Source organism: Enhydra lutris, unplaced genomic scaffold (genome assembly GCF_002288905.1).
Source record: "Enhydra lutris kenyoni isolate GAN:26980312 unplaced genomic scaffold, ASM228890v2 scaffoldscaffold24, whole genome shotgun sequence".
Lineage (NCBI taxonomy): Eukaryota > Metazoa > Chordata > Mammalia > Carnivora > Mustelidae > Enhydra > Enhydra lutris.
The window spans coordinates 27,961,094-27,974,969 of NW_019154108.1; the positions used below are offsets into that span (position 1 = coordinate 27,961,094).

General features: G+C 36.1%; 1 protein-coding gene across 4 annotated transcripts in view; it reads right to left on the minus strand.

The window, feature by feature from the left end:
• The window catches only part of LOC111150680 (RAB GTPase activating protein 1 like), a 759,175-nt gene that overhangs the window by 651,601 nt on the left and 93,698 nt on the right, over positions 1-13,876 (minus strand). For all 4 annotated transcript variants that reach the window (XM_022508220.1, XM_022508222.1, XM_022508221.1 and 1 more), the window contains 2 exons: positions 7,157-7,314; positions 5,848-5,958 (listed from right to left, as the gene is read on the minus strand). In XM_022508220.1, the coding sequence (XP_022363928.1) occupies positions 5,848-5,958; positions 7,157-7,314 (269 nt within the window). The remainder of the gene's footprint in view (positions 1-5,847; positions 5,959-7,156; positions 7,315-13,876) is intronic.

Here is a 13,876-nt window from a genome sequence, read left to right on the forward strand (position 1 = left end):
AATTTTTCCCTTCCCTACCCCCCAAAATCCCCGCCCTGCCTCTCAAATTCGTCATATCAGGGAGATCATATGATAGTTGTCTTTCTCCAATTGACTTATTTCACTCAGCATAATACCCTCTAGTTCCATCCATGTCATTGCAAATGCCAAGATTTCATTTTTTGATGGCTGCATAGTATTCCATTGTGTATATATACACCACATCTTCTTTATCCATTCATCTGTTGATGGACATCTAGGCTCTTTCTATAGTTTGGCTATTATGGACATTGCTGCTATAAACATTCGGGTGCATGTGCCCCTTTGGATCACTACATTTGTATCTTTAGGGTAAATACCCAGTAGTGCGATTGCTGGGTCGTAGGGAAGCTCTATTTTCAACTTTTTGAGGAACCTCCATGCTGTTTTCCAGAGTGACTGCACCAGCTTGCATTTCCACCAACAGTGTAGGAGGGTTCCCCTTTCTCCGCATCCTTGCCAGCATCTGTGTCGTTTCCTGACTTATTAATTTTAGCCTTTCTGACCGGTGTGAGGTGGTATCTCATTGTGGTTTTGATTTGGATTTCCCTGATGCCGAGTGATGTGGAGCACTTTTTCATGTGTCTGTTGGCCATCTGGATGTCTTCTTTGCAGAAATGTCTGTTCATGTCCTCTGCCCATTTCTTGACTGGATTAATTGTTCTTTGGGTGTTCAGTTTCATAAGTTCTTTATAGATTTTGGATACTAGCCCTTTATCTGATATGTCATTTGTAAATATCTTCTCCCATTCTGTCAGCTGTCTTTTGGTTTTGTTCACTGTTTCCTTTGCTGTCCAAAAGCCTTTGACCTTGATGAAGTCCCAATAGTTCATTTTTGCCCTTGCTTCCCTTGCCTTTGGTGATGTTTCTAGGAAGATGTTGCTGTGGCTGAGGTCGAAAAGGTTGCTGCCTGTGTTCTCCTCAAGGATTTTGATGGCTTCCTTTCTCACATTGAGGTCTTTCATCCATTTTGAGTCTATTTTTGTGTGTGGTGTAAGGAATTGGTCCAGTTTCATTTTTCTGCACGTGGCTGTCCAATTTTCCCAACACCATTTGTTGAAGAGACTGACTTTTTTCCACTGGACATTCTTTCCTGCTTTGTCAAAGATTAGTTGACCACAGAGTTGACGGTCTATTTCTGGGCTCTCTATTCTGTTCCATTAATCTATATGTCTGTTTTCGTGCCAGTACCATATTGTCTTGATGATGACAGCTTTGTAATAAAGCTTGAAGTCTGGAATTGTGATGCCACAAACTTTGGCTTTCTTTTTAACATTCCTCTGGCTATTTGAGGTCTTTTCTAGTTCCATATAAATTTTAGGATTATTTCTTCCATTTCTTTGAAAAAAAATGAATGGCATTTTGATAGGGATTGCATTAAACATGTAGATTGCTTTAGGTAGCATAGACATTTTCACACTATTTGTTCTTCCAATCCATGAGCATGGAATATTTTTCCATTTCTTTTTGTCTTTCTCAATTTCTTTCATGAGTACTTTATAGTTTTCTGAGTACAGATTCTTTGCCTCTTTGGTTAGGTTTATTCCTAGGTATCTTATGGTTTTGGGTGCAATTAGAAATGGGATCGACTCCTTAATTTCTCCTTTTTCTTTCTTGTTGGTGTGTAAAAATGCAACTGATTTCTGTGCATTGATTTTATATCCTGACACTTTACTGAATTCCTATATAAGTTCTAGCAGATTTGGAGCGGAGTCTTTTGGGTTTTCCACATAAAGTATCAATCATCTGCAAAGAGTGATAGTTTGACTTCTTCTTTGCCAATGTGGATGCCTTTTATTTCTTTTTGTTGTCTGATTGCTGAGGCTAGGACTTCTAGTACTATGTTGAATAGGAGTCACACCAATGTCTTTCCATTACAAACTCTGTCAGCAGCAGTTTGAGGCAGAGGTGTTAAGAATTCTCTTGACAAGACTGCCACCTAGTGGATCACCTTAAATTCCACCATTTACAATTTGGTATTTAAACACCTTAAATACCGCATATAATCTAATAAAAGGCAAGATTCTTTTCTCCAAAAAAGATAAATATGAATCGCTTCTCAGCCTTTTGGCTGAGACCAAGTGCAAAAAAGACAAATCTGAGTATTTACAAAATTTCCCATATCACAGGAAATTCAGTCTGTCATGCTGAATTAAGTATTGTTTGTGGAAGAACCCTTAGCTGAAGCTATCTCAGTCAGTTTTAGTTTGATATTTATAGAGGTGATCAGATAAAATGTGTTTAAAAAAAATGGTGGTGGGGGGGCAAAGAAACTTAGCATGGGTTTAATAATTACTGCTGGATAAATGAACCCAGAGTTGTTAGACAGTATCATCAAGATCAATTATATTAACATAAAAGCAATATAGTAAGTGGTTATATGTGGAATTCATTTTTTAAAAATAATTCTAATGCTATACAAATAGGCCCCTGTGGCTTAGCAACAATAGCAACATATACAGCTCAAAAAAGTGCTTTATCTTAGATAACTTAAGCAGATGTTGAGATAATGAGCTCTGGAAAAAATGCCTCAAAATTATTCAGAAAGTACAATGATGATGAAGACAATGGTTTGAAGATTATGGAGTCTGAAAAGTTGGCTTCTGAATATGAGGGTGGGCAAAAAGCCCCATTTCTACGTTATTATTTCCTGTAATATATTCAGAATGCATGTGTAAATGTTTAAGCTAATGAAGAAAACATTCTAAGTAGGCATTCAACTGTTTTATTTATATTCATCAAGGTTTCAAATTGACCAAAGTTGGAGCTTCTCATTAGGAACAGGAAGGATTGCCTCAAAATACAAGCATAGCACAAGCCTCTATTATAGAGACATAATATGCCATTAATCATAAAACTCCAAAATTTTTCAATAATGATTATTAAAAGTTAAATTACTCAACACCTAATACTTCCTTATGCATGTTACTATAGACGTATTAAATGGAAAGCTGCCTTTTGTTATGCCAGAAAGAAGTTCTGGGGGCATGTCTTACAGATGCAGGATGTGAAGGGACTCCCAGTGGCAAATTCTGGACAATCTGAACACCAAAATAATTAAGTTCTGTAGTGAATTATAAAGTACTGTGGGGAGGAGAGAAATTCAGGAGTCTATACCAATAACAAATAGATAAGTGGAGATCTTTGGCTTACATCAGAATGCCAAGGGCTGACTGCCAAATCTAGAGAAAGTACAGGAGATGGAAAATTGTAATTTTGCATTCCTCCCAGTAGACTGGATCAGACAAGAATCATGAATGAGGGGCGCCTGGGTGGCTCAGTGGGTTGGGCCACTGCCTTTGGCTCAGTTCATGATCCCAGTGTCCTGGGATCGAGCCCTGCATCGGGCTCTCTGCTCAGCGGGGAGCCTGCTTCCTCCTCTCTCTCTCTGCCTGCCTCTCTGCCTACTTGTGATCTCTGTCTGTCAAATAAATAAATAATATCTTAAAAAAAAAAAAAAGAATCATGAATGAATGCTAACTTAAGAAGAAAATTTTGATGAGAAGCAGGATATTTTCATATATCTCCCCACAGACTGCTTACTAGTTGCAAGGGAGGGGGGAAAAAGAAGGAATTACAGCAAAGAAATCAGACATTCTGACAAATTCTGGCAATCAAAATGAACATCACCAGTGAGGGACAGATAGTTATCAGATGGTTGTAAGGCACCTTCAAATGTGATCCACAGTGACAGAAATATCACCTACACAGCAATAAATAACTTGGGTCTAATCACACAGTAGTATCAGATAAACCCCAAATTAGCAATGCTGTATTAAAAAGAGGAAAAATGGGTGTATTCTTCAAAAATTTCCATGTCATAAGAGACAGAGAAAGGCTGTGGAAATGTTTCCAGATTAACGAAAGCCAAAGACATATGGCAACTAAATGCAACCTGACCCTAGTCCGAACCCTGAACTGGAGAGGGAGAGGATGCTACTGGGTTAACGGACAAAACTGGAGACAACTCACAGTTTAGACAAAAAGCATCGTATGTGCTTATATTAGAGCTAACCCAATCCTTATTTTTAGGAAATACACATTTCCTAAGAAAGTACACAGGAATAAGATGCCGTGGTGTGCGTAACTTAAATCATTCAGAAAAATAATTATATGGGTGTGTGTATGCAGGTAGACAAGTAGGTAGGTAAAGACTGAGAGCTAGAAGAGAGAGATTGAGAAAATGGGTGCAAAGTAAGTGAGGTAAAATGCTCCCCACAGGTGATTCTGAGTACACAGGTGTTCTCTGTAGCAATTTTATTTTTACCTCGTCTATAAGTGTGAAATTGCCTACTTCTGAATAAAAAGATTCAAACATTGCTCTACCTACTGCTAACAACAACAAAAATTCTCATCATTCTTGTAGGACTAAAATATTCAAAATCAACAATACCTTTAATCTCCAGCTATTTTTCATGCATTTTATGACTCACAATTATTTTTTATACCACTAAAAAAGGAGAAAAGATGACAACCATAATTATAAGACAGAATTAAATAACAGCATTTTTCCTGTTATCTGGGTATGAGTAGTAAAACCCAAGAGTGGGAACAAAGCAAAGCTAAATTCCTGACATTCTAAAGAACATTCTAAAGAGATAATTGGAGGCCAGACACCTTCTCCTAGACTTAAAAGGGACAGAGGTGCCCATGATGCCATCAGCCAGCACCTCAACTTGCCCCCCACCTTCATCCTAGTCTGTAGAACTAGGGGGTTGGAGGTAAGAGGTCATAGTCTACAACAGTCTTGATGAAGAGGCTTTTCTTTCTCTTGTGACCATCACCAATTGCTTCCACTTCCTAAAGCTAAGTGAAAAGGCATTTGCTTTTATTTCTGGATTTTTGCCACTATAAAAAGGGCTGTAATAAACATCCTTAAAATTATGTCCTTACACAGTAGTACTCTTCTTTTCAATAGGACAGAGTCCCTAGAATGGGACTAATGCATCCAATTATAGGTGGGGTTTTTTGTTTTAATTTTATAGATGTTGTCAGATTGTTTTCAAAAAGGATGTACACACACTTCACCATTTTCCCATATCCCCACCAGCTCTACGTGTTATCTTTGTCCGTCTGTTATCTTACTGCTACCTTACATACATTTCCCTGTCTATTCATGAATAGTGACATATGTTTTTATGTATATATATGTTTATTAGCCATGTGAATAGCTTTCCTGTAATTTGTTAATGCATACTCTTGTTTTCCCTTTTTCTGCAAATTGTTAAGAAATTTATGTATATTATAGATATTAACCTTTCATCTGTCATTTACAGTACAAATACTTTTTCCAGAACTATCATTTGTTATTCTTTGTTTATGGTATCTTTTGTCCTACAAGATTTTTTTGTTTTTATATGATCAAATATTAACAAATACATAAATGCACATATACATATATGTATATATGTGTGTGTTTATATATTTAAAAGATATGTATCTATCTTTAAGCCCCTGAAATCCCGGTAACTAAATGTAATTTTTAATTATCAAAGACGATTGAGAATTTAAAGCATTTGTCCTATATATAAATAAGGGACAGCAGGAAAAAGAGATGTAACCAAACAGGGTTGAAGCAGTTATTACTGGGGGAAGAAAAAATTCAAGTTTATTTCTCCCGTCAACTGAGATTTTCAATGAACCAGTTAAATCTAACTTATTTAAGTGGATACAGCATTAAGATTCTCATTCTCATTTTTAAATGGAGAAACTGAAGTATGGTGAAAAGCCACAGTGAGTAACACAGCTGAGACTCAATAGTATGTCTCTTGAAACACAACAGCAATGTCAATACGAGGTTTTGGTAGCATTTAGGAGCAAGCTGCTTACCTTTCAATAGCTAATTCTTTGTTAGAAAGTTGCTGCACTGTAATCACAACCTTCTTCTCTATTCCTTGTTTTAATTTGAAATAAAATTTGTCTCTATCCTTAGGAACAGGACTGAAATATGCGAAAAGAACAGAAATTATCAGTACAATAACACAATAAAATAATCTATTCCAAGGTTAGAATCTATTCTGAGCTTCAGATGAGAAAATACCCTTAGTCTTAACATGCTCTAAACTCTCATTCTGCCAGAGCAGCTAGCTACAAATTTTACAGTCAGCAAAACAAAGTCATTAATTAATTTTTAAATTGGACTCGCAAGGGCCTTATACTTTATCTCTACCACAAGTTAAAACCAAGATTATTTAAAGGACACCATTTCAATTTTAGATTTTAAATTTAATAGATTTAGGAATATAGCTTATTCATTTTTTAAGACTCACTATTCTGGTTTAGCTGGTTGTGTGGCCTTAAGACACTAAAACCCAAGACAAAACAAAGTGAGAAGAGCTTGCTTTAAATATCTACCATTTGAGATAACTGTAACATACTCAAGTAAATACACATAAAAATGGACAAAGAGATATGGGTCAGTACAACTACAATTCTAGCCTAGGCCAGACTGACTACTCTTAAGAATTAATTAAGAAAATAAATGTCTAAAATACAGGTTGTCATATCTGAAATGAAAAAATCCCCTGAACAACTTATCTAAGATTCGATGTTTAGATCTACAAAAAAGCAGACAAAATATCTACCTAATAATTATTGTTAGAATTAAAGGCACATAAATGATCATTAAGAGCATAACTGTGCTCTATAATCTATTTGTGAAGACAAGAAAAACATTCTAAACACACAACAGAAGAAAATGTTTAATTAAATGATGGTCAAACCACCCAACACACTCTTGATACCATTGAAGCTGATTTTAAGAACATTTTAATGGAAAAATTCTTACATAATAAAGAGAAAAATTATGTATATACAAGTGTATAAAAATAGCCCTTAGAAATAAACAAAGGGAATAAATCAAATATTAAAACTGAGTGTGGCTGACAAAACTATACCTTTTTATTCTGCATTTATTATTTTACCAATTTTTCTACAATACCATTATTCTTAAATACTGAGAAAATCATCTACATAAAATATCTGAAAGCATGAGAGTAATGAAAGATACTCATTCACCTGCCAAATATTTATCATGTTAAAGCTTTCTACGAATGTTGCATAGCTTCTGGAAGCTTTAATTAGCCAGTATTATATTTCAAGCATAATACCAACTTTTATTCTTCCCAAATAACCTCACCTAAAGTTTCCTTTTCCATCATCTTCTTTTACCTCCAAGGAGACACTGAAGGTGAACACGTCACTGTCAGGGGTAGGAATAATCGAGTCTTTAACATCAGTCACTTGTCTGGAAGAACGTTTGAATGCTGTACAGAAACTATATAAAATTCTGCTTACCTGAAAGAAAAATGGAAATACCATTAGGCGAAGGTTTTAACTGCATTTTGCTACTCCTCTTTCCTAATTCTTGAATCTATAACTTTCCATGGTCACAATTTAGTTCAGCAGATATAGTCTAAGCATACATTTATATATTTATGTTCACACAAAATATATATATGGTATTTTATATATATTGCTTGCTTATATTCACATAAGCTTATATTTATGTATGTTTATATATTGTACAGAACATTTTATATACAGTTTCTTCTTTAAACTCTAGCATTTAAAATGGTAATAAAAAGGTCTAACTGAAGTTCACTGAAGGAACTATATTTATTTACAGATGTTCTAGGTCTCAGAATATACCATATTGCAATCAATGAACCCTAAGATAATTGTCAGAATGGTGTTGGCTTCTAAATCTTCCCAATGAACACACAAAACAAGGTGTTAGGCTAAGTTCTCAATTTCTCTTTTCACTCCCCCTCAGCTGCAGAGGGCTAGACACTGAGGAACAGAATAAAGTAAATACTGGTGTTAGCAATAAGCCGACACGGTAATGTGATCTAAAGAGATTCAAGTGCTGCTGTGATGCAAATGCACTGCAGGATTCCCAGCTCAGATGATCTATTTATTAGTGCTAAGCCACCCTGGTGACTCTATAAAATATATATCTATCAATGGCTTATACGCTTGCCCTAAAGTAGAGAAGTACTCTAGATCCCACTCTTTCGGAAGTTATTCTCTTCCTTGGCTCCAAAAGAAGCATCACACCATCTCAAAATTGTAAGCTTGAAGCACAAAAGTACTTCCAAATTTCTCAGGCCACCCATGGGTTGAACAATGAAACCAAGATGGAACAAGTAGAGTTTAACAAAGGTCGTACATAATCTCACACGGGGAGATACAAGAGACTCCCTTAAATATGAACAAATCCTTCCCTTTAGATAAAGTGAATTAAAATCATTCACTGAATTATGTGAGTTTAAGACTATAATATTTTGTCATTTGCTTGAAATGACCACTTACATCAACAGAATTTCTTAAAGCATGGGGTCTTTCATTTTTTTGTTTTTGTGATATTCATGTATATTCTGCCTTTTCTCATACAGTCTATCACATTCAAAAATAAGTGGTCCTCAAATTTCCCACAGCCACACTTGCATCTATTAATCAATAATTACCCTAAACTGCCTTTCCATTGCCAAATTAAGCTTAACTGACTTACACACTTTTAAATGTGTACAAATACTGCCTGCCAGCCTGAGGTTCACATCCAGCAGAGCATATTTGTACCACAGTGCTTGTAAAATTTTTTAAATATTTTAATGTGTTACCCAACTATAATTTTATGTAAATGAGTAAAAACAACAAAAGCAACAAAGGACTGATATAACTAAGAAATGCAGTCCTCAACTCTTCTACAATTAAGATGACGAATTCACACATTCATTTAATATTTTTTGAGCGCCCTCTGTATACTTAGTATCATTCTAGGTGCTAGGGATACAGCAGTGAATGTGGTGCTTACATTTCAGCACATGTACGTTGAACATGCTTCGGGTAGGGAAGAAGAAATCATTAGGTAAGCCAAAACCAGAAATAGTTAGCCTCAAATGGATACTTATTCGATTTAGCTCAGTACTTTAAGTGGTTAGAAAAGAAAACAGAAGCAAAAAACCCACTAGAAGTAAGTCATTGAAGAGTATGACTCAAGGGAAAGTGTAAATAGAAACTTTAAATCACTTTTAGTTGAGTACTCCCCATTTCCTAACATCAAACAAAATGTGAAGTCTATTATTTGCTATTTACACATTCAACTCCAGCATATTTTTAAGAAAACGTTGTATGTAAATATAGGGGAACACCTGTAGATACACTGATACATTAGTAGAGTCAAACCCCAACCATATTTATTCTTTCTTTTCCTCTCCCGTATCTTCTATTTCGTTTTCTTTACATAAGAGCTATCAGCAAGCCTGCCACATCAGGACACACCAAACATCAGGGAGCTTGGCAAATTCTAAAGTAGATGGCAAGGCTCAGCAATTTCTCTTTAAAAGGTTTTTTAAGTATATGGGGCTGAGCCAGAGTAGTTAATGACTTGGGAGTGGGGGAGGCAGAGGAATCAGACTACACTTTTCTCTTTTTAGACATAGGACACAATAGTACATTAACAGCAATCAAACTACATTTCATCCTCACCACGTCTTATAGCTGCCACTCCCAACAACAAGGTTAAAATCATTTGTGAATTCTAGAGTCTATGAGTAGCTGGAATGGTGACCCAATGATTGGCAAGGTACAGTATCTTCAGGAAAAATGATTATCGATGTCTATAGTTATTGAAACAAATTGGGTAACCAACTACACCATGAAAAGAATATTAAAAACATACACCACGGTCCAACATTTCTATACATGTCACACTATTAAACATGCACACACACACACACACACACACACACACACAAATAATCTAGAATAGGCATATTCTTTGCAGAAGGGAAGCTTTATTGACAAATAATACAGTACAATTTTCCCCCAGAAAGCTATACCTATAGAAAGTACTAATTAGGGGCGCCTGGGTGGCTCAGTGGGTTAAAGCCTCTGCCTTCGGCTCGGGTCATGATCTCAGGGTCCTGGGATCAAGCCCCGCATTGGGCTCTCTGCTCAGCAGGGAGCCTGCTTTCTCCTCTCTCTCTGCCTACTTGTGATCTCTGTCAAATAAATAAATAAAATCTTTAAAAAAAAAAAAAAGAAAGTACTAATTAAACACAAAAGTATCTGTTGAGGTTGTTGATTATGAAGAGGTAGGAGGAGAGCACACATAGGTATGTAGAAAGGAGATATACCAAAATCTTAACTCTGGTGAAATTTTGAGTAACTTCTATTTTCTTCTTATTTTGGTATTTTCCACCTTCTCAAATATGTATTACATGTAAATACTCCAAAAAAATGCTATTAAACAAAAAGGTATTTACTTAATATAAATGACATATTTTTCCAAGATAAAGCCTTTTCATTAATATTGGTGAAAAATAACTGACTCTTTTTAAAAATACCATATATCAAGAAAATGTTCACCCAAGAAACAGATGTAGAAAAATCATTCTATAAAGGGCACCGTGAAAGATACTGTGTTAAATTTTTAGAAACAAATTACTTCAATAAATTACTCACAGAAAGGAACTAAAATAAGAGGCATAACATACAAGAAACTTTTCTTTTAAAGATCTATTTATTTGAGAGAGAGAGAAACCATGCTAGAAGGGGGGGGGGGGGCAGAGGGAGAGAAACTCAAGCAGACTCCCTGCTGAGCACAGAGCCCCATATGAGGTTCTGTCTCAGAATCCTAAGATCATGACCTGAGCCAAAATCAAGAGTCCGACACTTCACCAACTGAGCCACCCAGGTGTCCCTCATACAAGAAACTTTTTAAAAATTATAAAAATAAACTTATTTATGGAAAACACTAGTAACATAACTTCAGAATTAATTTCCAAAATAAGGCATTTTGCTAAAATGCCATCTCAATAAATACGTTTTGAAATAATATATTCCCTTGTATACAAGGAATAAGGTTTCTTACACAGTGACTTTTCAGCAACCTCCCTCCCCCCTCCTCAAAAAAACAGTGCATTAAGAATGAAGATCTTCGGGGCGCCTGGGTGGCTCAGTGGGTTAAGCCACTGCCTTCGGCTCAGGTCATGATCTCAGGGTCCTGGGATCGAGCCCCACATCGGGCTCTCTGCTCATCAGGGAGCCTGCTTCCGCCTCTCTCTCTGCCTGCCTCTCTGACTGCTTGTGATCTCTGTCAAATAAATAAATAAAATCTTAAAAAAAAAAAAAAAAAAAAGAATGAAGATCTTCCCAATGATACCCTTGAAATTTACTATGAAATACCTCTGAATGCCTTTAACACTAGTTAATAATCATGCTTCTAAAATGTTTAATACTAAGAACTGCCAGGAATGGATAAGTATGTTAAAATACACAAACAACAAACATCAAATCTGTTTTGAGGAAACTTGTTACACAGACTTAATAAATTCTGAAAGACAGTCAACTAAGCCTTTTAAAAGTATCTTTACAGTTGATGGGGGGAGGGGGGTGGGGGGGTTATGGACATTGGGGAGGGTATGTGCTATGGTGAGTGCTGTGAAGTGTGTAAACCTGGCGATTCACAGACCTGTACCCCTGGGGATAAAAATATATGTTTATAAAAAATAAAATTTAAAAAAAAAAGTATCTTTACAAACAGTTTTATACAATGTATCCATAAAGATGCAACAAGGGTACATGTCTCCCTGGCTTTTTTCACTATGCTTTCTGATATTCTGTTTGGCCTGCAATCCTTCAGCAGAAACAGTCTATCACTTTCCCTGAACAAAATCAGGGGCATCAAGATACCTGGGGTCGGATTCCCCAACTCTTGCCATAGGTAATTGAGATCCAATCCAGCAGAGCCCTACTGATGAATCTCCTGTGTCTATCAAGTCATATGTATCCTAACCCTTCTGTGGGAACACCTAATCCTTACGTCAGGTCCCACAGAGCTATGGCCTTCACTGGCTTCACCCTAACACTACTTGTGGGATTTTAGGGTGAAATAAGAGTATCACAGTGATAGTTGGTCTTGGCAGCCAAGCAGCTACTCCTGCTTGAGAAGTTAAGCTGTCTTCTTGCTCTTAACAAACTTCTACAGATCACATCCAAGGACTCTGCAAACAATGGAAAACAAGTAAGTTAGTAACATTGCTTAACAGTACGTATTTAGGCAATAAGAACGTCTGTTACCTCTTCCTGAACTATCTTTGCCAATTGTTTGTGCCCATCAAGAGGGACCCCAAAACTAAGGACTAAAGTTGCACCTTCACCACAGAACAAGAAACCTAGGAACCAGATAATGAGACAACCAGTAAATGCAACTAAAGACTTCAGATTAATTAAAGTGGGTCATTATTTTTTGAGGGGAAAGAGGAAGATGTTGGACATCTTCTGTGTAAGGCATGATTAAAACCCAAAGGTGGGTGGAATGTAAACTAAATGAACAATAAATGTCTTCATTAAACATAATGAAAAAAATCCATATTTGTTTTTTATAATATTTAAGCAACAGGTAAGCTGTTACTGAAAATAACATGGGTATTCAGAGTCAGAGACTTCTATTTGAAACCCAGCTCTATTATATATAATCTTAGCCTTGGGATAAACAAAGTTTATCCCATACAGTTTATCAGCCAAATCAGAACCCTTTGAGAATAAGATGGGAGTTCTACTAATAATATACCTGGACAACAGACATAAACCAGAACTGCTCCAGGCAGAGGAGAAGATCACTAATCAAAATAAATACTATCTATACCATGGGGATTTTATGAATGTCAAGAAAATGCTTAGCACAGTGCCTGGCATAAGCTCTACATTTATACTGGTTATTTTTTCATTTAGAAGTATCTCTCATAATAAAGTTTAATGACAAATGTCATATATTTCTCCTTCAAATAATGAATTTTGCCACCAATGAACCCATAATGGAATGCTTCCAAAAATGTACTGTAAGAAAATTAAATACACGGATATCACCTCTCATAACCTGCAATGTACCAAATATCCGCTCCAGAACTATACTTAATACTATTTAATATCATACCCAAAATGGTCAGGCTGAGAATTCCCCCACAGCTTTGTCCACTGCTTATCCACTGTTAAAGCTCTCAAAAACGACACACAGTTCCTCTACCCATAAACAAGAGGATGCGATAATCAAAAAGAGAGTTTCCTACCATCATAATTATGAAAAATGCTTGCAAGCCAGGGCCCTTTCCATTTTCTTCTGCAGAAGTGTTTCTACCTCTCCAAGCAGGATGTTCTCCAAGTCTTCAAAGTTCATTTCCTTGCTGTTAAGCGCCAATTACCCAGAAACCACACAGGTGTGTTAAATGCTGCGAACATGAAATGCCAGGACTCTACCCTCTGCTTCTTCACTTCTGTAGTAGAGTTGTAAGGATCTGAAATAGACCCCTTCATTCACAAATTCACAGATATTCTTTCAACATATTTATATTCACTGCCTGCTAAGTGCCAGGCACACTTGTACTCATTCACTCTCCTATCACACCACCGACCAAGCACACAGTATATACATAAATATAGAAATGTTGGCATGAAATAGTCTCAGACGTATTTTTTTAGAAACAAAAAAACCAACTTGAACTTCTTATACAGGCGTGGGTTCTGCCTCGTCTGGCTACAATCTAAATTACGTGTGTCTATGCATGTTCATTTTAGTATAAATAAAATTAGTCACTAAGGCATAAGAATTGACATATCCTTCATGCTTAGTATCAAACACAGAGAAATACACATTTCTGTGAGTTCCCATGTTGTGGCCAGAAATAAACTCTTGGAAGTCCTGTTAATACAATGGTTATTTATGTTTCATGGTAAACAGAAAATAGAATAGCGGCTTTTAACATTTCCTGCTGAGAATTTATATTTCCAAAAGTCAATACACCTTAGATTTGCCCATACAAACAAATTTATTAATGCCTTTAAAATGGCTGTAAGC